At 37.1% G+C, this 25,719-nt stretch overlaps 1 protein-coding gene across 1 annotated transcript in view; it reads right to left on the bottom strand.

Annotated features, from left to right (window-relative positions):
• Positions 1-7,335: 7,335 nt before the first annotated feature.
• The window catches only part of LOC109912056 (serine/threonine-protein phosphatase 2A 56 kDa regulatory subunit epsilon isoform-like), a 30,901-nt gene continuing 12,517 nt past the window's right edge, over positions 7,336-25,719 (bottom strand). The window contains exons 2-7 of the mRNA XM_048600069.1: positions 22,723-22,794; positions 22,581-22,631; positions 18,009-18,128; positions 15,110-15,237; positions 12,113-12,214; positions 7,336-11,398 (exon numbers count right to left, since the gene is read on the bottom strand). Coding sequence (XP_048456026.1) covers positions 11,302-11,398; positions 12,113-12,214; positions 15,110-15,237; positions 18,009-18,128; positions 22,581-22,631; positions 22,723-22,794 — 570 coding nt within the window. The 3' untranslated portion in view covers positions 7,336-11,301. The remainder of the gene's footprint in view (positions 11,399-12,112; positions 12,215-15,109; positions 15,238-18,008; positions 18,129-22,580; positions 22,632-22,722; positions 22,795-25,719) is intronic.

Here is a 25,719-nt window from a genome sequence, read left to right as displayed (position 1 = left end):
TTTACTGCACATTCCCCATAACTCGACTCCCTGACTGATCAAAAATCTATCTCAACCTTATAATACATGCAACTCTCTGCCTCCAGAGAGTTCTGTGGTAAGAAATTCCAAAAGACTCACAACCCTCAAGAAATTCCTCCTCATCTCGGTCTTAAACTGGCAGTTCTTTATTCTGAGATTATGGCTATTACTCCTTAGACCCCACCAAGAGGGGAAACATCCTATCAGCCTTTACACTGTCAATCCCCTTAAGAATCCTAAACAGTTCAATGAAATCACCTCTCATGCTCCTAAACTCCAGAGAGCAGAGTCCCAACTGGTTTAAGCTTTACTCGTAAGACAATCCCTCCATACCAGGGATCATCCTCACGAACATTCACTGAACTGTCTCCAATAAAACATCTTTTCTTAAATAAGGAGGCCAAAACTGCTCACAGTACTCCAGATGTGTTCTCACTAGCACCTTGTGCAGTTGTAAAGTCACACAACACCAGGTGATAGTGCAACAGGTTTATTTGAAATCACAAGCTTTCAAAGTGCTGCTCCTTCATCCAACACCGGCACTGCCACATCACTTGTACAGTTGCAGTAAGACTTCCCTACTCTTATTTCAAGGGCCAAAATGCCATTAGCCTTCCTGATTACTTTCTGAATTTCTGTGCTAACTTTGTATTTCATGCACAAATACCCCAAGTCCCTTTGTATTGCAACTTCCTGCAGTTTTTCTCCATTTAAATAATATTGATCTTTCCCCTCTCCCTTCCAAATTAGCTTCACATTTTTCCCCCCATTAGTTTATTTTCTAACTTCTTGCCCACGTACTTAACCTATCAATATCTCTCTGTAAAAGCGGTTTGCATTCAGAAGAAAGAACAAAGAAAATTACAGCACAGGAACAGGCCCTGTGGCCCTCTAAGCCTGCACCAACATGCTACTCATCACAACTAAAGTCCCCTATCCTTCCAGAAACCATATCCCTCTAGTCCCATCCTATTCATGTACTTGTCAAGACGCCCTTTAAAAGGCACTATCATATCTGCTTCCACTACCTTCCTCAACAACGAGTTCCAGGCACCCACCACCCTCTGTGTAAAAACTTGCCTTTAAACCTTACCGCTCGCACCTTAACCTATGGCCTTTAGTAACTGACTCTTCCATCCTTGGAAGAAGTTTCTGACTGTCCAGACCCTTCATAATCTTGCAGACCTCTATCAGTTCGCCCTCAACCTCCATCATTCCAGTGAGAACAACCCAAGTTTCTCCAACCTCTCCTCATAGCTAATGCCCTCCATACCAGGCAACATCCTGGTAAATCTTTTCTGTCCGCTCTCCAAAGCCACCACATCCTTCTGGTAATGTGGTGACCAAAACTGAGCACAGTATTCCAAATGCAACCTAAGATTCTATAAAGCTGCAACATTACCTGCCAATTTTTAAACACAATGCCCTGGCCAATGAAGGCAAGCATGCCATATGCCTTGTTGATGACCTTCTCCACCTGCGTTGCCACTTTCAATGACCTGTGTACCTGTACACACAGATCCCTCTGCTATCAGTACTCTTAAGGGTTCTCCCATTTCCTGTATATTTTCCATCTGGATTAGACCTTCTGAAATGCATTACCTCACATTTTTCCGGATTAAACTCCATCTGCCATCTCTCTGCCCAAGTCACCAACCGATCTATATCTAGCTGTTATCCTTTGACGGTCCTAATCTCTATCTCCAATTCCACCATACTTTTTGTCATCGGCAAACTTACTAATCAGACCAATTACATTCTCCTCCAAATCATTTATATCTATTACAAACAGCAAAAGGTCCAAACGCTGATTCCGGAGGAACAACACACTAGTCACAGCCCTCCATTCAGAAACACACCCTTCCACTGCTACCCTCTGTCTTCTATGACCGAGCCAGTTTTATAATCCATCTTGCAAGCTCACTTCTGACCCCATGTGACTTTACCTTCTGTATCAGCCTGCCACGAGGGACCTTACCAAAGGCCTTACTGAAGTCCATGTAGACAACATCCACTGCCCTACCCTCATCGATCATCTTCATCATTTCCTCAACCTAATGAGTCACAACCTCCCTTTCACAAAACCATGCTGCCTCTCGCTAATACGTCCACTTATTTCCAAGTGAGAGTAATCCTGTCTCAAAGAATCCTTTCCAATAATTTCTCTACTCCTGATGTAAGGATCACTGGCAATAATTAGCTGCATTATCCTTGCCATCCTTCTTAAACAAAGGAACAATATTGGCTATTCTCTAAACCTCTGGGATCTCCCCTGCAGCCTGTAAACCTCCCCGTAGCCTCTCAGAACCTGGCTTTCCACATATTTTTGTGTTGTCTGCAAAGTTGGCTACAGTCCCTTCACTTCCTTGCTCAAAGTTATCATGCTCTCATGATAGCAATTATATTCATTTTCTCTCCTTCTTTGCCCCTTAAATATTTAATAATTTCAAATACTTTAGTGTCTTCTACTGTGTAGACTGATGCAAAATAATTATTCAAATCCCCTACTGTTCCTAGCTCCCTATTATTATTTGCTCAGCCTCATTCTCTAAGGCTCCTATGGTCAATTCGGTCTCTCTCTTCCTCATATACTTAAAAGAAGCTCTTGCTGTCCGTTTTGATATTACTTGCAAGTTTACCCTCAAAGTTTATTTTCTCCCTTTTTCTACTTTAAACATATTACAGAAATACAAATTATTACTGGCAAGTCAGTGATGGGAATGTTGAACTGTTTTGTTTTCTATCCCAGTTCTTTTGTCCACTCACTAAAATTTGCAAAAACGTTTGTGCCTGAAATTGAAACAATTTAAACAATGGCTTTAACATGCAATTACATCCCAATTCAGTGAATGGACGTCGCCCATTTACAGCATTATCCGCTAATATGTTTTTAAGGAGTTTTAATATAATCTTTCTTGAATAATGCTGTCGACCACAACCTGAATGTTCGGTTTAGCTCATTCAATTGAATTTTAGTACCCACTGATTTCAATGGTAATCCAGTGGCATAAATACGTGGTAACAACGTGTGAAGCTGGAGGAACACAGCAGACCAAGCAGCATCAGAGGAACAGGAAAGTTGATGTTTTGGGTCAGGATCTCGCATCAATGTATGGGACTTTTTGGTTTTATTTTACCCTTATTAACAAGCTCTGATCTTTATTTTGGGTGAAGGTAGGGAATTCAAGAGCCCATATACACCATGCGTTTTGCCAGTTCAACCAATTCTCTATTTTAAAAACCCATTCACAATTTGGTGCTTTTAGATAGTCCCTCTAATGAATGGGGGTTAGTTAACACAACTGGCTGGCCAACTGGTTTGTGACGCAGAGTGGCACCAAGCGGTTAGGTTTAATTCCAGCACCAATTCAGGTTACCATGGAGGACGCTCCGTCTCAACCTCTCCCCTCACCTGAGGTGTGGTGATCTCAGGTTGAATCACCACCAGTCATCTCTCTCCAATGAGGGAGTAGCCCTAAGGTCTAGCCCTAGGCAATGACTATGGCGACTTTACTTTTAATGAACAGGCAGGAAACCACTGCTCTGTCTAGCTCAGAAGCAGAATCCAACCTTATTATACAGCTAAACAAATTTTGTTCAATTCAACATTTTTCAGGAACTCAGTAAAGGATGCTAGCATTTAGCATGTCTACCAAAGATAGACAGAATAGGAAATGAGCCAATTAACTTTCGGTTGCTTCGATTTGACCTATATAATTCAGGAGGGGTATGTAATACACAAACTAGTAGCTTGGTATTTTATCACACTGCATCCCAGAAAACAACACAAACGTGAACCAAAAAGTTTCATTCAAGCTGTATCATTTGATATTTATTCACATTTTAGATTTTTTTTTTCTTGCAGCATCACTATATTAGGATACAGCACCTATGGAATGACAGAAAAGTTTGAAACATTTATCGGCAGTTAATACTTAAGACAAGTCTATCTTTATCATTTTTACTTTGAATCTTTACTTCATAACCAATTGGTAGCAATACCCAGGAGAACTAGAAGAAAACATTATGGCATTATTTCAGCTGCCCAGGAGTTTGGGGGTGGTGGTGGTGGTGGTGATGGTGGTGGGGGCGGGGGAGATCCAAAAGCTGCGTATCTGAAAGAGACAGGTCAAGAAGGATCAAATCCTCTCAACACACATGGACGAAACAAGTAGAAGACTCAAGTCTACAAGTTTGAAACGTGGACTATCCTTTCTCTCCAGTGACGGTACTGTATTTTTCGAACAATTTTAACTTTTGCTATTTGCTTCTCAGAACCTGGATTCCCAATGACTCGAGCTTGCATTGCAAAATACCACAGATATGGTGCTTTATTAAAAGTTACACAAAATATAGTAATTTGACCAACTGTAGCATTTTGCTACAGATCACAGATCAAAAGCCATTAAGTGAAAAGTGAAATGTATATCCCCCACAGGAAACTCAATGTATCTAATCTCTAGGTTAAAAGCACATATCAAAAGGAGTCTAGAATGCTCTTAGATATGCAATGTTTCTCAAACTTCACTTAAAACTTATCTTAGACCTAAGAACTAAATCTCACCTTTAGGTTATTCTTGGTATGCAAAATTTGTCACAAGGTCATACAAGAGTATCAAAACTTCACAAATATCCTCTTGTAATCTCAGTGGTAAGTAGGACCTGCATCTATTATCAGTTTAAATTCACTGCACATTATGTGGTATGAATTACGACTGTTAGACCTGTCCTCCTCCAAAAGCACAAAACTTTTTAAATAGAATGATCATTCTCAAGCCACCCCTATCCCACTTGCTTCCACTGGTTTCACTTGGTCAGTACAAGGTTTCAAAGCCTCGTCTACTTTGGCGACTGGTCTCCATTTTTTTTTTTAAACAAAAAAGAAAATATATTCAGTTCTGCTTACAAGTTATGACTTACAATTGTTGAACTGCAATTTCATTTCTCTTCAAAGCTACCCTATTATCATTTGTGTATAATACCTCCAAGTTGTGTGTTTCTAATTAAAGAAGCAACTAACAAGCACTGTCCACTGGCTACAACAAAAAGGGACAGGTAAAGAAAAAGGGAGGGTTGAAATTAAAAAAGGAGTAGGGGAGAAGATAATGCAAGAGTCCTGCAGTGCCCAACTCTCTAAAGGATAAAAAACCCATTATCACTTACCTCTAGAAAAGTGGCATTCATATAAAAAAAAACAACCGAACTACATGGGACAACACTTAAATATAATAGTTTTCTCTCTAATACCTACACAGTAGGCAATATGCAATGGGAAAGGAAAGTTAGTGACTCAAATTCAAAGCATAACATCCCTCGAGTTAAATTCAAAACCAATAATAAATGGGTAAAGCACCACACTTTTAGAGAGTGTGGGTTAGCAATTGGATCATTTCTAAGTTTCATACCTCCGAGTTCTGACCAATTTTTTTTTTTAATGTTTGTCCACAGGATGAGGGCATCACTGGCTAGGCAGCATTTATTGCCCATCCCCAATTGTCCAGAGGGCAGTCAAGAGTCAACCACATTGCTGTGCTGCTGTAGGCCAGACCAGGTAAGGTCCCTAAAGGACATTAGTGAACCAGATGGATTTTTCCAACAATTGACAATGGATTCATTGTCATCATTAGACTCTTAATTCCAGATATTTATTGAATTCAAATTCCACCATCTGCCGTGGAAGGATTCAAACCCAGGTCCCTAACAGTCCAGCAATAATAGCACTCGGTCATTGCCTCCCCGATGAGCTGCATATCCTCCTGTCATAATGGCTATAACACAACAGAAGCTAGTGCTTCCCCCTGAAGGTACCAGTATCAGTACGCACGGAAAGTTTGGCTCAAGCTGTGAAAATGTTACATTTCAACTCTTGCGAAACGTCTGCCTAATTTAAAGTTCCAGGTAGGGTATATTACACAGGATCAGCATTTCTTCCCAACTCTCATAAACCTCATGTGAAACATGCAAATTCTATCATGGGAACATCATGAATCTCTGGATGCTTTTTCCTTCGAAGTAGACAAGCCCTCTTCTGTACTATTGAAAAAATCTGCTCCGACTTTCTTTATAAATGCTTAGTATGGAGTAGCAGGTGCTTGAACTTTAAAGACAAAGCAAAATTAATCATTCAAGCAGTCTACCTCAGCCAATGCAATGCATGAAAATAGAGTGGCCTTAAAAATCAAACATTTTATTTTGATTAGACATCTGAATTTCTAGAGATAAAATATTGGAAGTCTAAAATAAACATGAAATACTGTAAATACTCAAGCAAGTTTGGTGGCATCTGTGGGGTAAGGATCTGTTGGAAGGAGACAGATATTGCCTAAAGAGCCAAATACTTCTAGCATTACCTATTCTGAAATGCTATATTTGCTTGGGGTTCTAGTCAGCAGGTTGAAGAGAAACTCCACCCTCAGCAACAGGTACTTCTTTACAAAAAATGATTTGCTTACAAATTGGAAAACTAGGAATAAATTACTTAAGATATAACAGTGTGGAGCTGGAGGAACACAGCAGGCCAAGCAGCATCAGAGAAGCAAGAAAGCTGATGTTTTGGTCAGGACCCTTCTTCAGAAATGGGGATGGGGGAAGGGAGCTCAAATAAATAGAGAGGAGGGTGGGGCTGGGGAAGGTAGTTGGGATTGTGATAGGTAAGTGCAGGTAGGCAGTGGTGGGGATTGGTCACTGAGGTGGGAGGAGCAGATAGGTGGGAGAGAAGACGGACAGGTTGTGTCAGGTCAAGGAGGCGGGGATGAGAGGGAGGGTTGGACATGGGAATGAGGCTGGGGGTGGAGAGATTTTAAAACTGGTAAAGTCCACATTTAGACCATGGGATTGTGGGCTCCCAAGGCAAATTCTAATAAATTACTTTAGATAATTTTTTGGGGAGGGTGTTAAAATTATACAGATCTGATTGAGTCCTTCAAAGTTATCCTGATGGTCAAAATGTGAACACATTCGTAAGAACAATTTCAAGGAAGGCCAGCATAAAGTTCACTGCCACAAACCAATATTAAAAAAGATTCCATCTATTATTTAAATAGGAAGTTAATTGCTTTGAAGGATCGATAATTAAAGAGGTTTCAGAGCATACAGGAAAGTGAGTTTAAGTATGCAGGACACAGAATACCACCACAGATGTGATGGGTTAAACAATCAGCTGTTATTGTGCAGTCTGGATTAATTCAAGTGCAGTTTTGCATCTACCAGAATTTGCACCACTGCTGTTAGGTTTTAGTCTAGGATTGGTGAAATTCTTTTGAATATTTTGACTTTTATAAAAATAATCTTTACTTTTATAGGCGATCATTTTGAAGAGTGAAATTACCTGAACTTTTTAAAATAGATTCAGAGTTAACTGTTAACCATAACCATAACCATTAAATAAGGTAAAGTTTGAGTGTTATACAGCAAGTCCCTATTTAAAATTGCCTCATTTGGCAGCATTTCTCTTTAGCATTGTGATATAATGAGGCCAGTATGCTCGCTGTGTTAGGACTTAATTTTTATGTTGTTTCACGCCAGAGGCAATGAAGTGCACATGATCCAATTGGTGCCATTTCAGAGAGACCTTTCCTGATCCTCAAGACACACTGTCTTTGCTTCCCTATCTGACAACTGGAACTCTTCCCATTCATCCATTCACTTCCTGCTCCTTACTGCCCCTCTCCTGAGCCCTCCCTTGCAGCAAGTTATTTGAGGGGGAGTCAGAAGCAACACATTAGCATAATTCTTTTTTATATTATAAAACTGTTTCGGAAGTTATTTCATTAACAATCATACTAAATATATAGTACAGAAATATACACTAATTCAGAGTATATAAAATATAACTTTAATGCTCTTCCTCAATAATAAAAGATCCTACATAATCTAACTAATCCTTTTACATCGATTGCTTAAATCTGTTTAAAGTTGTACTTTTCTGGAACATAAACTTTAATACGATAAAGTTGTAGTTAATTAAAATTAGTTTTACTTTTAAAAATATTATAAATGATAAATTAGTATTTATAGTTTAATAGTACCATTACAAAATGTTTTCCTAGTACAGCTTTGCAGCTACACATTAAACATTTTGATTTTAATACCATAACTGAAAATTGAATTTATAGAATACCCATCCCCAAATCTCTAAACTGCCATTAACAGCCTCTATCACAACTTGTCGGATCATATTGAATAGTGATTTAAGGCAGTCATTAAAAAAAGGGTACTTTTTAACAATTTGTTTCTCATCACAAATATTTAATGGAAGAAAGACTGCTTTAAAACTATATCCATATTGTCGACAGATTGAAGTTTGATAGTAAATATTGGTCTAAAGCTCAATACTCATTTTCTAGTGAACTTACTGCTCTTTCAAAAATACAATATCAGATTCAAGTAATATCAAGCCTCAACTGCAAAATATTTTGCAGTCATGAACAAAGTTGACCTATTTAGAAAATGTCATTAAAAGGAAAAACTGCCATTTAGCTTATGATTTTATCCATGTAAGTTACATAAAATATTACCAGCTCAGAGAGTAATAAAGATTCCTCAGCATCCTTGACATTTAGTTTCTTATACACTTGTCAACTATTTAACATTTATAACCAGGGAGTAAAGTTGCAACCAACCACACTTTGTTCAGTTATCTCCATATATAAATATTTCTTGTGCACCGAAGCAATTCATTGTTAACTAATCCTTCAACGGAGCAAAAGGAATGTAGGTGTCCATAACACATGAAAGTACTTGCAATGATTACAGACAAAAAAAAAATCACTGATAATTGATTTTATAAAGACTCAAGTCTGTCATTGACGTGAGTGGCACACTAAAATTAATTCTAGCGTTTGTGTAGAGTGCCTTCGAGGTAATCTTGGATGAGAACAGCAGTTTAACATAAAATGATACAGGTGCTAATATTTTATGTTTAATACAATGCCACTTTGTTGAAAATATTTTTTGAATCAATGGTTTTGACAAAGTAATCTCAGTTTTAAGAACATAATTTACAGAATGTATTTGATTCATTACTGTACAATTATGCAATATACATAACTTACACACTGCCAGGATTTTAGTAATACTGCTGACAGATAAAAAGACATGAAAAATTTCAAGTGCACTTTCCATACAAAGAATACTAAGTAGGTAGCATTGTCTTTCCATGTATGATAAAGAAGGTAACACAAGAAATTCATTTTATATTTTATATTTAAGATTTATATTTTAAAACTCCTCAGTCAATACATGAGCATCGGATTACAGCCTATTTACAGTATGTGGTCAAAAATGAACTGAAGGTGTTCACAGTAATCTGTCATGAAATACAGCAACTGCTTTGCATTGGTGCAAAACCCACCATATGTACTATCAATGTGCTCAGTCAGCAACACTTTGGTTGCTTAAACAAAGGAGGTTACTGACTGGAATGCATCATCACATTCAACACTTGGTACTTCTGAAAAGTACAGTGGAGTCTTTAAGACAGTCTTAACTTGTTTTACTGGTCAACCTTTATAAAAGTTGTAATACATTTCTTTCAAGCCCTGCTCATCTGAAATATCTTATTTCTGCTTATCATATTTTATTTTAGCTTATTCCCCCCAACAAAAAAACCAAACATTTCCATGGAGCATACACACATCAATTTTTGTGTTATTTAACACTTTCACTGGTGCAGATCTAATGTACAGCATCCATTGTATAGTAACCAATTCTAGCTAAGTGCAAATATCTTGTATCTGTACTTGAACCAAGTAGTGATTACTCAATATCACATGTTTCTTGATGAGGCAGTATCTTGTTTGGCCCACTTAGCCCTTTCTTCAAACTGAAAGAAATCAAATTTTGCTATGTTTGCTATCTAATTTAAAAGAAACAGCATTTGATTAGATTCCATTCCGATATCCCAACACTTTGCAGTAATGAACAAAAGGATCAAGGACAACCTGTGAAACTTAATGATCATTTAATGGTTATTTGAAGTCTGACGCAAGTTTTTTTTTAAAAAAAAGGTTGAGAACAGTGCAGGATGATGAGCATGTCTGAGCTGCAGTAAAATTAAAAACTACAAAAAAGTTTTTTTGAAAAGAAGTTTGATACCATACATCTTCCCACACCTGGTGGGATAAAAACTGCTTTATCAACAGAGTGATGTAACATGGGGCAATGTAACATGGGGCAATGTAACACTGGTAGTGAACAATCCAATTGGATCAATACAGTGCATTTTATGCCATAAGATATTATGGCTTATTTCCCTACTGGTTCATTAAGAATGCTGCAGTGTGCATGGCGTGGATGACCCCACGTATTAAATATACAGAATCCTAACAATGTTAGCCTTATGTCGTGCCACACGACATACACGTATTTCGTGCTCTCAATGTCTGATGCACTTATAATTAAATTCTGTGCATGGAGTTAAGAAGGGGCTCATTTCTCTATAGGAACGTTCAAGTTAAGTTTTCTGTATGAATTATTTGCATGGTGTAAATGTGAAAACAATAAAAAGGTTATGTAGCTTATATTGCAAACAAACAACATCTTGTACAACCAACTTACACTTGGTTAGTTATTGGAGATTTCCTGCTTACTCAGATTTGTATCCCATTAAAACAATTACGTATCTTGACCAGATACTTTCTCTAATATACACTACTGCTGGTGCATATGCCAGGCATGCACTTTAATACAGTTCCATCAGTACAAAAGGGTATCAATTGCATCTTGATGCATACGGACACTAACCCTTACACAACCAGTGTGCTGTGTATAAGAGGTATTGTAACACCAAATAGGTTTCAAACCAAAGTAAAAATAAAACTTCCATAACTTGTAAGAAATAACTTCACCTTAAGTATAAATTAAAATGCAAAAAAAGTCTCAGGGTCAAGCAGGAGCACAGCCTTCAGTCTAAAATATATTTGCTTGTAGTCTGCCACCAATAAGTAGGGAACGCTCGATTCAGGTATCCTGATATAGCTATCTTCTTTGGAGTTTCTGTACCACCCACGTGGATGCTAGACTTTTTTTCTTTTTTTGAAGAGAGTTAGAACAATGAGCTCTCAAAACATCCATCTAATGTACACGTTTCGTGCTGACGCCCTTCTTTTTGACACACCATTTCAACATGAAGAGAAAAGTTATATACAATATTGTTACAGAACTGACTGTCGTTGATAATGAAACAGATGCAAAATCTAGTAAGTAGCACAATACAGAAAACTGTTGCTCCACCTCTTACTACATAAACTTATATCATGGGAACACTAGCACCAAATTTCTTCATTGAGGTGACGTCCCGGTTATCGCACCTTTCTTTATTTCAAGTGCCCTCAACTTTTTCCAAAGTTCTTCCCGCTCCTTTTCCTTTTTCTTTTCTCTGAAAAATATTTTAAAGAAAGTAGGACCATGTTATGAATCTCGCAGTCTCCTCCTGTAAGTTGTTACTTTAGACTGAAGCAAGTATTAGGAAAACAAACCATTATTGGAGCTTAACCTCTTAAAAGTACAGATTGCGCTTTAATCGTTCCTAGGTGTGATCCATATTCAAATGCGGCAGTCATCATGGATGAAAATTGAGAGTTTTGATTTGTACAGCAGTGACGCTGCTACCATTCAGGAGATGCAATCAACAGACTGCCTCATCCCTTTAAACTGATCGTGATATCAGCAGCCAAAATTCATGAACAGAGAAATTAAAGGGTACCAAACCTCTTCATCATTTTCTCACTAATCTTGATAGTTCATGACGTGGGTAGGGAGATGTTGGGAGGAGGAAAAGGAAGTCATTTACATTAACTTACAAATTGAAGAAAATTGCATTTCAATTTTTATTTTCATGTTATTTTCTAAAGCAGGCATTCAATCATAAGTGAGAATATATTACAAATCCTATTATTCTGTGCATGTGTTTGCATGCGTCAATAGAAAACTGATATTTTTAAGCAAATCATTTTTGGTATCTCTCAAGGTAAGCATTAAAGCTCAAAATCTAATTAGGGACAGGCTTTTGAAAGATAACTGTTGTACGGAAAATCCTATGTTTGATATTTTTAATTGATTACTGCCATATTGAAGACTGTTAAGATCTTACTTTTGGCGATCCGACTTGTAGGTTGCCGTGAGCTCATCAAATAATGGGCCATTCATTTCCATAAAAGCCTTCAGTACATTGTAGACCAAAGCTACAATTGCCCTGCGAAACAGACCAATGCTTAGAATATGTGTTTCGACCAAGTTATCATGTACCAGAAACAAACATACTGCAAGTAAAAAAAAGTCAGAAAATAAAACTTATGGTTACTTGAGCATTGAAAAAATGCTGACAAACTCAAGTGATTTCCAAAAAAATAATATAACTAGCATAGAACCACAGAATCCCTACAGTGTGGGAGTGGGCCATTTGGCCCATCAAGTCCACACTGACCCGAAGAGCATTCCACCCCCCCCACCCTACCCCTGAAACCCTGCGTTTCCAATGGTTAGTCCATCTAACCTGCACATCCCTGGAAATTTAGCATGGCCAATCAAACCTGCACATCTTTAGACTATGGGAGGAAACTCATGCAGACGCAGGGACAATGTGCAAACTTCACACAGACAGTCGCCATAGCCTGATCCCTGGCGCTACAGTAGTATTCAGATTCCCTCCAGTGCAGTTAGATCCACTATAAATAAAACCAAAAATACAATATCTAAGAAAACAACCTTAGGGTATGCATCAGCTCATTAGAGTAAATGGATTATTAATACCAAATTTATTTATCACTACATAAAAATGCTTGAAAATAAGACAGGGAGGAAAATCCAGCAAAATGATTTCTGAAATTACAAATGTCTACATATTGTTCAATCAGAAGAGCCTTGAACACAGAAGGTTTACATTAAATGAAACACATGACATAATTATTCAAATTAGAACAGAAGTCAAAAATAATGGGCTGAATATTCCCAAATGGTGGCTGTCAGTTTAGGAGAGTTTCATGGAAGGCTTCTTTCCATGAACTCCAGCATGTTTTCTCACGCAATGTTAAGCTGCTCACCTAATTAAATATGCACCATGTCCCTAAAGGTGTTGCTCTTGCTTTACATTGCATTCAGCAGTAACCAGAGCACTAACCACTGTTGGGACTTGCATGTTTCCTGCTGCTGGTGTCAAAATTAAGACCATAAAAATACAGGAGCAGAATTAGGTCATCCAGCCCACTGAGTCTGCTCTACCGTTCGATTATGGCTGATAAGTTTCTCAACCCCACTGCCCTGCCTTTTCTCCATAAAACCTTACTATCCCCTTACTATCTCGGTCTTAACTGCACTCAATGACTTGGCCTCCGCAGCACAATGAGGTCCACAGATTCAACACCTTCTGCTTGAAGAAATTCCTTATCTCAGCTCTAAAGGATTGTCCCTTCACCGATGCTGTGCCCTCAGGTCCTAGTCTCTCTCTCTCTCTAACACCAGTGGAAACATCTTTTCCAAGTCGACTCTATCCAGGCCCCTCAGCATTCTGTAATTTTCAATGAGATCCCCCTCATCCTTCAAAATTCCACTGAGTAAAGACCCAGAGTCTTCAACCACTCCTCACATGACAAGCTCTTCATCCCCAGGATCATTCTTGTAAACCTTCTCTGGACCTCCTCCATCCTTAGATACAGGGCCCAAATTCCAGCTTTGCAGCAGTTCAAATACCGTAAGTCAGGAATAGCCCTTTACAGTTGTAGTACAGGGAAGGACTTTTCCAGAGATGGCTGACACAGGTACATGGGCATCCTGATTTGCTGACAAAGACCAAGGTTCTCACAGACCGGAGAGGCATTCTCTTTCCTCAGGGCCTCCAGCAAAGACCATGGTACCAGACCCTGCAAGCATGTGTGAAGTTGCTACTCGGGTCAGTGCTGTGTTTATGCTTCAAGGCCATGCGCAGTAGTGCAAGAAAAAGATTAATGACCTGCTGCACTCTGCAAAGGTAACCATTTTCTTTCTGCTACTCTCTCACTCAAATGCTGCTTCTGCACACATCCCCGCCAAGACTCATGGTCCATCACTTCTACCATTGTACACACCTTCTTTCAATATCTCTCATCCATCCCATTCCCCTGGACTGCTAACTTCTCCTGTCATATGCACTTTCTACTCACTGACCTGGACAGCTTTCATCCACCCATACCAATACTCAAAAGCTGAGTTGGCCATTTTTATTTCGCTTAATTCCTGTGTCATTCCAAGAGAAAACAACCTATCATAGGGCTGAAAGCCAAAGGGCGTCAATCGTTCATCGCTTCACGCCATAGGATGAGAGGATCCTTGAGCCCATAAGTGGGGATAGAAACGGCTCATGTCCTAGCAACTGTGTAAGATTCACTAACTGCACAGCTGCTCTTTACTGCCACTGTAACGACTGCAAAAACACACCCAAATTTCTACCTCTTTTGTTACTCATTCTCTCGCTTCTGCATGCACCAGCAGCATCTGCGTGATCTCCACTCAGAGGACAGCAGATCCCACCCAGCTAACGCCATCTCCTCCAATTCAGGAAGAAATCATAGATCTCTGAGGAATCACCAGTAAGGTGTTTCTTGTACCCTCCATCAGCTCAGATACTGATACTTCAAATGGATACTCTGCCTAGAATTAGAATTGAAAGCACATTTTATTGAGCACATCACAGGCACGTCTCTACAGCTAGCCAAGGAGAAAATAATGTAGTTTCCTGGAACTCAGAACTGGAGACCTGGTATCTGTTCAGCCTCAAGCAGAAAAGGATCCCATGGTGTCAACCATTAATAACTTTGACAAAATTCAAACTGACACAGGAGCAGCAGGCAGGTTTGTCAGAGACACTTGGGAAGCTAAATTGAAGGCTGGATGAGTCATCCAATGAAAATCTGTACTAAGCTCGCGACCAAGTACAAGCTTGAGCACTACTTGTCAAAGTGAGCAATTGGAAAGTTAAATGTAGTTAGAAGGGAAGGTCCAAGCTAAAAAGGAAATAATATCAGCAGAGCCATTGCTGAACTAGAGAAAGTACACAGAAAAATGAAATTCCCCAAGTAAACCAAAATATCTTCATTTAAAATGGAAAAATACATACGGATTCCAATGCTCTTTAGAGATTCTGTAAAGGCTGGGAAACATGATGGGCAGAATGACTGCAGAGTTCTCTTCTATGAGACTCATAATGTATTCATTGTTCCAGTAATAAAGCGCCCTTTCAGCAACCTTTAGGGAAGAAAACAATTAGATTTACAGCAATATTTAAAAACCATAGTGCTCGGAAGCAGTGCAAGCACTAGGATGATAAACATCTCCAGCACACAGAGACGCCATCATTCGCTGCCAGCATGACGTGCTTCATGGTTTGCTATATGTTATTAGCTCAACTAACATACCACAAAGAGTCAGGGTCCTAATTAGGCAGATACCTGGAAGTTTATCAAGAATGAAGTATGCACACTAACATGATACCTCATGTTTACATATACAATCTAGATTATATGCTTATTTAATTACTATTACATTGTATACATGGTTGACTTCTTGACTGCTTGCTAATAGACCAACCAGCAACTGAGAATGCAGACAAACCAAGATGGAGATCTCTTATTCTGAAATGTCATGTGTGGTGATATCAGCCAGCTGATTTAAAGGTATAGGAGATTGTGCAATAATACAACAAAGCACACTAAAAACATTTGGTATTCGTTCTAGTTACTGGGTGATCTCCTACATTTCAATCAGGAACTAAAACACCTTTCACAAGTAGAACTTGCCCAAACAGATGATGGTTTTTAAAAAAAAACTAACGAAACCAGTATTGTCTAGACTGTAGACATTTATTAGCACACACTGTCTACAGAGCAGACTCATGGCCTCATCGAGCTGGCATTAGGTATTTTTCAGCTCAATCTAATCTAGTGGGTATGGACATGGGGAAGTAGTGGACTGGCTGATCAGCTTTTCAAGCATGGCTTCATCAGTGTTAAGCTTTCAGAACTATGCTCCCAACATAGAATTTCAGTTTATAAGCATCTAATAAAGCCAGTAGTTAAACTAATGCTGCAATTTGTTGGGAAATCAAATCTAATCGAAACATAAAACTTTAGTCAAACTAACACCATTCATTTATGCGGAAAGGCCATGGTGGATATCACAGACTAGAAATAATGGGATGTAAATATGCCATGCCCAGCCATCTGTTGGATTTTTTTGTTAAAGAAGATTGAAACTTTACAGTCAGTTTGGCATATCTAGGTATTGGTACTGGGGGACACAACAAAGTTCATCTTTTTTTAGTGTCAATCACTTCTCACAAATGCCAACATCCTAACAAAACATGAAAATTAGTTCAATCATGCCACGCCAGAAGCATCGTTGACCAACATTTAGATTTTAATTTACTTAACATTATTCAATGTTGTTAATTTAATACATACTTAGGAGTTTAATCCACTAATTAAAATAATTCCACTAATTTGTTAATCTTGTATATTTTCATAAATTAAACAATAAATTAAATAATGCAACATGAGCAAATTCATTAAGACTATTGAATTCGCATCACAACTTCATACTCATTATTAAGTAACTCAATTGCTCATTATAATGTAGACAACACACCAACTATTCCTATTCAGTTTTGTGTACCCTTGAAATTTAAAGTGATAACTGTAGTTAATTAATAGTTAGCTAGCTATTTATGGGCTGACTTCTGGGATGATTTGACAAAATAAAACACTTTTCTTCATTGACTCAACAGTTCACAAGTAACCCAACTGAGAATTGGTGCACACAGGTTAAATTTCAACCTGGGCTAGGGTTGTTAAATCAGTTTTGCAAGCCAATTTAAATTTGATTGATATCCAGACCTAAAATCAGACATAAAAATGCTAATTATTTCTTTAGGGAAGTGTTGAGGTGCAGGGCTTAAGGATTTATCTAATCCCATGTCAAGGCGCTAAACTCAAATGTTCTTGCACCAGGGAAGAGACCCAAGTTCAGACAAAAAGAAAAGTCTGCCCTGTGCAAACCCAAGATTCTATTGCAGTGTGAAAGCAGGAATATGACGTTGAGAATAATGTATACATCATTTCTTATTAAAGTTCAGTTTTGAAAAAAATTAATTTTATACAGAGATATTTAACAAGCTCTTCATTTTCCTGAAGATCATGTGCTACAGAATAGCTAAATTAATGATAGGTAGAGAGACAGGCTGCAGAGTTGAGCAGGTACACGGTGATAGAAGGGAATATTTTAATTAAACGGAGATAATGCTAATATCTCAATTTAATCTGTCAGCTGATCTCAGTACCCTGCTCCCAATGTACAAACATAGAATATAGTTAAATGGTCGTATGTTGGTATTGAAGTGTCTAGTTAACAGTACTGATCTCTGTTTTCAAGGTTACTAGAGGCAGTTCAAGAAAACTTAGCAAAACTCCAGAGGCTAATTTTGGGAATAAGTGTTTCTAGTGTTGGGCTTTTCTTGGCAGTGATCAGAAATTTAGTGGCATGATATTGCTGTTCTTTCTCTCAATTATGATTTTTATTTAAAACTTTATCTGAAAAGAATGCTCACAAATTTTCAATAAACAATGCCACCATTCAGTAGGAAAGGAGGTCAAGCTACAGGCTACAATTTGTTTTAAACAATTTAAACATCAGAGCAGCAAAAAAACAAAATTTCTTACAATACAATTTTGAAGAGGTAAATACTATTTAAAAAGATGTAGCAGCAGATTTAACCCGCTGATGCTCAATTTTTCTTCCGAAGATTCGAGAAATTTTAAATATCTAATATATATGGAAAGAAAGCAAAAAGGTATTTATGGTCATTTATTGCCAAACACCCCTACTCAACAAATTAATCGATTACACTAGAAGACTGAATGTATTTTTGTATCTACAGAAAATAATTTATGTTAAAATCCCAGAACTGTGTTGTGCTAACAGCAATACTGCTTCCAGCTTTGGCACAAGAAGTAACTTCTAACCTGGAAATGAGGGCTGGAAACACATCTGGAGATTTGTTTGAAGAGTGGGTCCTGAATTTTTACAAATTGTATAGGTTCAATAACATCCAAGATTTCTTCCAACTCTCCAAGGAACATGACCTAGTATGAAATAAAGCAACATCAATAAGTCATTCATTTTCAGAACAAAATATTTTAACACACTATGATTTTCTCAATACAAATCACTTAACTTTGTGGATTTGTAATTCAACATATCAATACTTCCATAAATTCTGTATACTTGAATCCATTTCTTAAGTTAATCTTTCCTATGCATCTCTCCTGAAAGTATCCACTAATCAAAAGGTAGCATTCTACAAATCCCATTAACACTCTGCTACCTCATCCAGGGGGCATAACTTCCTGTGTGTGATGTTGACAATTTGTTTAATTATGTGAGCCTAAACATCCCCTTATCGAACATTCACTTCTCACAGTTCTAACAGTGGTTGACGTTTCCCCAATTGGACCCAGGAGCAAAGCAAAGCAATCCAAAGTAGTACCATGGTACCCTTACTATTACAGGCAATGATCTACTAGTTCAGCACAGGCCAGAAATGAAACTCGATTTGATCTGAAAACCTCCATTCCATGCTTAAAATAGCTGAGATGTTGGGGACTACAGCACATCATAGCCTTCATTTTATTGAGCACCTCTTTGAATTATTCCAAAATATCACTATTCCTTCTAAAATACCAATAACTTAAATTTGTGCTGACATTCAGTGTTTCTAATTTCAGGAATAACATTCTAACAGACTACCAAAACAATGGTTTTTGTTTGCTAATTCAGAATCGTAAGAAATTTTACAAAGTTCTCAACACACTAAAGTGTCTCTTTAGTCAATCTTCACTTTGTCATATTGGCAAATTTATTTTACTCTCACGAGTTTTATTAATGTAAGGGCTAGGTATTAACAAAAATGTGTACAAAATAAAAAACAATTCCATCTTAATTTATTTATTGCCATTTAAAGAATCTTCTTTTAATGAAATCCAAAAGATTTATTAAGAAAATCATACTAATCTAAGAACTGCATTTCATTCTATGGTGGAAGCACTTAGGATCATTCTTTAATTACGTGTCATAGAACATAGAATATACAGCACAGTACAGGCCCTTCGGCTCACAATGTTGTGCCGACCATTGAGCTCTCTAACATGAACTCATTAAAATATCACATTTTAAAATTATTACATTGTTTTGAAACCTGTGATAAAAGAAGTGCAACTCATTAGAAAACTTGAGGGAAAAAAATTAAGGACATAGCACCCTATGATGTGTCTTGGCATACAGGATCTTTAAATATTGCTTCTACTAAATTTAAATGGAAACTGCTTTTCAAAATAATGAATGGAATTTTCAACTTTGACAGAAGCAGGAAATGGGTAGTAGTGAATTAGCCACCCAAATCAAAGGAAGTCAATGGAAAGAGAATTGCACAGGATTATTATGGGTGGTCGAATCCATATTACCCATTTCGACATTGGAGTTGGAAGTTCCAAAATAAATCTTCATTAAGTCAGTGCCAATTATAAATTGGGTCTTAAAGAGTAACTTATGCCCAAGTAAAAGTTGAGTATATGCATTTTACCTGGCTGGCACTGCATTCACACAGATTATCAACAGACCAAGAGTTTAAATACAGTCACTCAAAAACCTATGCTCTCAAACACAAACTTGGTCAAGCACATTAAGGATTTGATAGGTTTACAGATGATTTATTCAATAGTCCTATATGGTTAATTTAGAAAATTCTACTGCTCATGATGCAGAAAAGAAAAGTAATAAGCAGTCTTACTACTTCACCAGGATCACTATTTTGTCAAAGTCTTGGGGTGCTGCTGTGACCCGAATAAGCAGGAATGCCTGTCCCCATATTCTGACTTGGAAACCTGGAATATGATTGGTTCAGTGTCAGAGATGACTGGCTGTCAATCATACCTGACACACAGAACATAGATGATCTCACCGTGCAATGGGGAAGTAGGAACAGATGGAAATTGTGACACCAGGACATGTTTTTATTTCAGAAAAACAATTTTAAAAGGCACAAGCCTATGAAATGGAATGAAGTTTGGAAAAAAAAAGTGAAAGTTTCTACGAAGCAAAGCTTATAGTTCACTGAAAATGAAACCAAATGCCTCAAAACTTTACAATCAAAAAATTTGGAAACAAAAATGAACATTTTACACATTAAACATGAAAACTGGTCATAGCATACCAGAGTCTGTCATCAGTATTAGGTTTTCATTAGAAATGAGACTGCACATTTAAATTAATAGATTGAAGTCTGAATTTCTCATGCTAGCTATTCTCCCACTTCCAGTTGAAATTTCATGTTATATCAGTTCACATCCAAGCTAATATCCAACAGCTAAACAAATGTGGTCAATACTTGTTTACCTGTATGAACCAATCATATGCTGCAGTCTGCCCTAAGACATGCATTTCAATTAATCAATCATGGAATAATGGAAATTATAGCCACATTATTGGTTGCTTTGATCAGTTAAACTATTCTGAGAATACTTCAATAATAGTGGTTGCCAAGAGGAAAGAACAGAAGTCAGAGTTACAATCCCCAACAATGGTATTAGGAAGAAGTCAGAAAGGGTATTACTGGTGAGATAATATTTAACAAGGGGACCATCTGAAGAGTTATAGAATATGATGGGGGTAGTACTGGGTAGTGCTCAAAGTTGATAAGGCACCAGGTTCAGTTGAGATGCATCCAGGGATATTGATGTAAGCGAGAGTGGAAACTGTGGAGGCACTGGCCATACTTTTCCAGTCCTCTTCAGACTTGAGCCTGTGTCAGAAGACTGGAGAATTTCAACATGGGTGCCACATTTACAAAAGGGTGTAAAGGTGAATCCAACATCTATAGCGTGGTCAGTTTAACCTCAGTGCTGTGTAAAAGTTTTGGAAATGAGAATCTGGGACAAAATTAATAGCTACTTGGATAAATGGAGATTAATTAAAGGAAAGGCAGCACAGACATGTTACTGTAAAATAGCATGACTAACTTCCGGTTTTTTTGAACAGAATATGTTGATGAGAGCATTACAAGTGATGTGATCTATAATGGGAGTTCTAAGTGAACGAAGTTTGAGCTCATGGGTTAAAAAGGACAGTGGCAATATAAAAATTGGCTGAGTAGCAGGAAACAAATTAGCATGGTTAACAGCTTTTTACAACTGGAGGAGAATATATAGTGGAGCACTCCAGGGGCTGATTATTAGGACCCTGCTCTTCTTTATGAAGATGTGTACATACAAATCTAAAATGATCTAAATATTAAACATATAAAATATTAAAATTTGCTGATAATATCAAACTTGGAAGCACTGCAAATTGAGCATAGGATAGTGTAGAACTTTAAAAGGCCAAGGGTTGGTGGAGTGCATGTACACATGGCAAAGATATTTAACATGATAGAAGTAATTTATTGTGGGAGAAATGACATTGGGAGATATAATAAAAGAAAGGTTACATTTCAAAAGAGGATGCAAGAACAGAGGGACCTGGATGTTTATGTGCTAAATTCACTGAACACGGCAGGACAGGTTGAGAGAACTGTTAATAAAGAACAAGGTATCCTAGGTTTAGAAATAGTGGCAAGTAGAAAAACAAAGAAATTGTTTTATATAGGCTAAATACACTAGTTTGTTATCAACTAGAACATTTCATCCATTTATGGATACAACACTTCAGGAAGGATGCAGAGGTATTAGAGTGGACAGTGAAGACTAGCTCAAATCAATGGGATTAGCTGAAAAGAAACAATGTAGTGCTTGGGGTGGGGGAACGAGCAAGAGGAAGACAAGGAAGAGGGAGAGGGAGAGGGGGAAAAAATGGGGGGTGGGGAAAGAAGAGAAGGAAGAAAATGATACTTGATAAATTGTTTCTTCAGAGTGCCAATGCAGATAATGGGCTAAATAACTTCTGTGTTGCAACCATTCTAAGATTTCTTGCTTCCAACTGATTCTTTCATTCTTATAGAAGCCAGTTAAATATTATTTTAAAATTGTGAAAATTCTACAAAATTCAGTATTATGTCAAACAGCAGCATTCAATCTACTTAGGAGACCCGCATCTTAGTATGCTCACAACAGATCTGCACAGAAGGTACAAGAAATTAATTGTTCATGGCATTTCAGATCTTTAATTTCCTTTTGTAATTATGGGATTGTAAGTACTTCGTTATGACATCATAACAAATATTTAGGAATCTTTCATTCAATATGCTGATCAACATAAAAACAAAAAAAGTAGATTTTAAAAACTTTCCAATAAATTATTTCAAAGTGAGAACTTAAAACTTTTTGAATGATAGTAGCTTCAGCAGCAGGCAGAATGTTTAATAGAAACATAATTCTGAAGATAATCAGTGCAGTCAAGTGCTTGAGTGCTATGGAAGCAACTGGAGTGATTTAACAGTGAACCGCTTTTAGTTTTGTAATTAAAATTTTCCATAATTTATCATATCAGCCCAAACCTTCCTTTCCACATTTTTAGAGAAGTGTAGGTTCCAACTGTTTGCTTACCTCTTTTTGACTGCAGGTTTTTGGCCAAAACTTTAGTAAACCCCTGACGACCTGAAGCACACAGGACAAACATTTTAAGATCAACCAGATTTAGCATTGTTTTAAAACAGAGTATTCATTGGGAATTATTGGTGAAACATACCGATTCAGTTAACGTTGGATCTTTTTCTAGAAACTGTACTATGCAATATGCCAACTGTTGAAAAAAAGTAAACTGTTAGTGAGTAAAAAGAACAGTTTTCTTCAAAAAAAAAGTGATTCTATCATATCCACACCAAAGAGGTTTAACAGCTCTGTACAATATGCATAGAAATATACAAAAATCAATCAAGACAGCAGAAATTGTCATAGATTACAATCAGGCTTGGCCTGAAATACCTACCCATCCTTGAGATTACAAAGGTGGAAGATTGGATATCAAAAAGAAAAATTAAATTGAATTCTGATGGTTCTTCTGCAAGTTATTGTCCTCGAGTAGTGCAGTATTGTTTCTTACGACCTTCTTACAGTTCTACCACCTACAGCTGGTATAATGGCAACAATGCAATTTTCCCATTATAACAAATAGAATACTTTCCAAGAACAAACTAGGGAAAATTCTTCAACAACAAAAAAAAAATGCTCCATTTCCTTCCATCTAGTCTTGCCAGAGATTCTAATTATAACCATGCCTGTAAATGGCAATATTGTAGCAGCAAAAAGCCAATAGTTGCATCATTTTCCTAACTTTAAATTACCTAGTGAAACAAAATGCAAAAAGAAAATATATGAAACACAGGTCATTAATATTTTATCTTCTTTCTTTGCAGCCTGTACAATATACACATTTGAAATATGCTGGAGTACAAAACTTTGAAAACTGTTGTCTAAAGTGGCTGGTATGCTTAGTGTGATTTCAGCAATACTTTTGTAATTAAATGGTGACAACACATAGAAACTTAGTTGGATTAAGCTGAATTAATGACAAGTCTCAGTACTACAGCTAAATGAAAAATTACACACTAATACTTCCTTATGATTAGCTAACAAAAGGACTAACAAAATCATATCATCACATTGGAGATCTTTATGAATGCAACTATTGGCATAACACGTATTGAGAAATGGTCACCAGCCACATTAGGCAGACTCCTTCAACCCACACACAACAGCCAGTCATTGACTCTTCACTTTTACTTCTAATGTCCCAAGGAAAAGTACTAGATCAATAGAAAGCATGGAAGAATTGTTTCAACCATAAGGCCAGCTTTCTTGTCTGTGATCTCCTTCTCTATTTCTTAGGCTTTTCTAAAAAAAAAAAAACGCTTTCGCTGTGGACAGGGGACACCAAGTACCAAGTATCCTCAAACATCTTCAAAAATGGGAGGGTGAATCACTCCATTTGGTAGCTTGATATGCAATTACAGCATATAATGAAGAGTTAAGCTCATAGTTGTGAATTTAGAGTCACAAAAGCTAGTACGTTTCCTTTCCAAAAGAACAGTAGATAACAAAATGGATTTTTAGGACATACCATGAATTAAGAGGGTGGGGCGTGCACGGAATGAGCTGCCAGAAGAAGTGGAGGAGGCTGGTAAGATTACAACATTCAAAAGGTGTCTGGATGGGTACATGAATAGGAAGGGGTTAGAGGGATATGGGCTAAATGCTGGCAAATGGGACGAGATTTATTTAGGATATCTGCTCAGCACTGAAAAGTTGGACTGAAGGATCTGTTTCCGTGCTGTGCATCTCTATGACTGAATTTAACTTCCCAAGCTATCGTAGACAAGAGTCATTACAGAAGTTTTGAATTTTTTTTTAAAATTGTGTTTTTGGAATTTGATATCAAGATCATTAGCCGCTGAATTACTCATTCAGTAAAATAACTACTACAGTAGTTTCCTTTCCTCCCCAAAGATTTTGAATGCATCATCAATTCTAAAATCTGTACCCAACTTTCTGTAAATTAAAGTTTGAATCCAAACAAACAATCAGGTTTTTTTTCCTGGCATAGCACTGAAACAGCTCTCATTGAATTCACAAATAAATAGTGAGAAACCATGGTTATCTAACACACTCACTTTCTGAAAGTACTAACTTTCAACACAGTTGAACACAAAACACACAGTCATTGAACAAATGGGGATCCTATTCTCTTTTTAAGTTTTAAACAAATCTGTTTTGAAGCCATTAAATCCATTAACAGACCTCATGATAGAGTCAGAACACCTGACTGTTCTTCGCTACCCTGTTTATTTAATCCAATAGTGCACCTCCTAGTTCTGACAAACACTTCATTTCAGAACGGTAGATTTGTTGGACTTCATAATCTCAAACTCTTTCAGTCACATGCTTGAAAAATTTAAATAAATCATTGAAATTGCTGCTGTTAAATATTATTTACATTTATATTTATTTCATGGCCTTTTTTGTGCTATACCAGATAATTTTTTCCTCACAAGGATGCAAGTTCACCAATTGCTGGAACCATTTTGAATAATATTGTTGTCAAAAATGATAACTCATATGCATTCCTAGGTATTAAATAATGCACAAATGCAATTACACAGAATTCATCTTTAATAGAGGTTTCTTTAATTACAATAAATTAACTCACTTCTCTAATCATTTTACCCCTGCATCCTCATTCCAATATCCGAGCCAAAATTAATCCTTCTGGAATGAATTGAAGATCTAGTTTCACCAGTTTCTAGGTTTGTTTCTCTTTCCATTTTAATCGCTGACTACTAGCAAATTTAAGTCATGTACTTTAACTTGTATCAAATGCTATCAGATATAGTGTTATGTTTGTCGATGGCTTCTTTACATCGACCGAATACTTTAACTGCCCATCATACCTCAACGTTTTGACTGGATTACCATTCTACTTAAGCTTATACTGTATGTGAAAAGTAAATGATCATTCAATATATTTCAGTGCTCGAGAGTAGCATACTGCATTATGAACAAATACGCATGACAATGAAAAACATTATACAAGTAACACTGGTGGTGAAGATGAAGGTAGTGAGAATAATTCCAAAATATCATGAATTACCCTGAATTTTTTTTTAAAAAGCAGCCCAGGATTGGATCAAAGTTGCACAGTTTTCAAATTTAATTAATTTGAACCAAACAACATAAATCAACTTTTAAA

This window comes from Rhincodon typus, chromosome 8 (genome assembly GCF_021869965.1).
Source record: "Rhincodon typus isolate 14 chromosome 8, sRhiTyp1.1, whole genome shotgun sequence".
Classification (NCBI taxonomy): domain Eukaryota; kingdom Metazoa; phylum Chordata; class Chondrichthyes; order Orectolobiformes; family Rhincodontidae; genus Rhincodon; species Rhincodon typus.
Note: the sequence above shows the minus strand (reverse complement) of the source record. Positions and strands in the feature narration are given on the sequence as shown.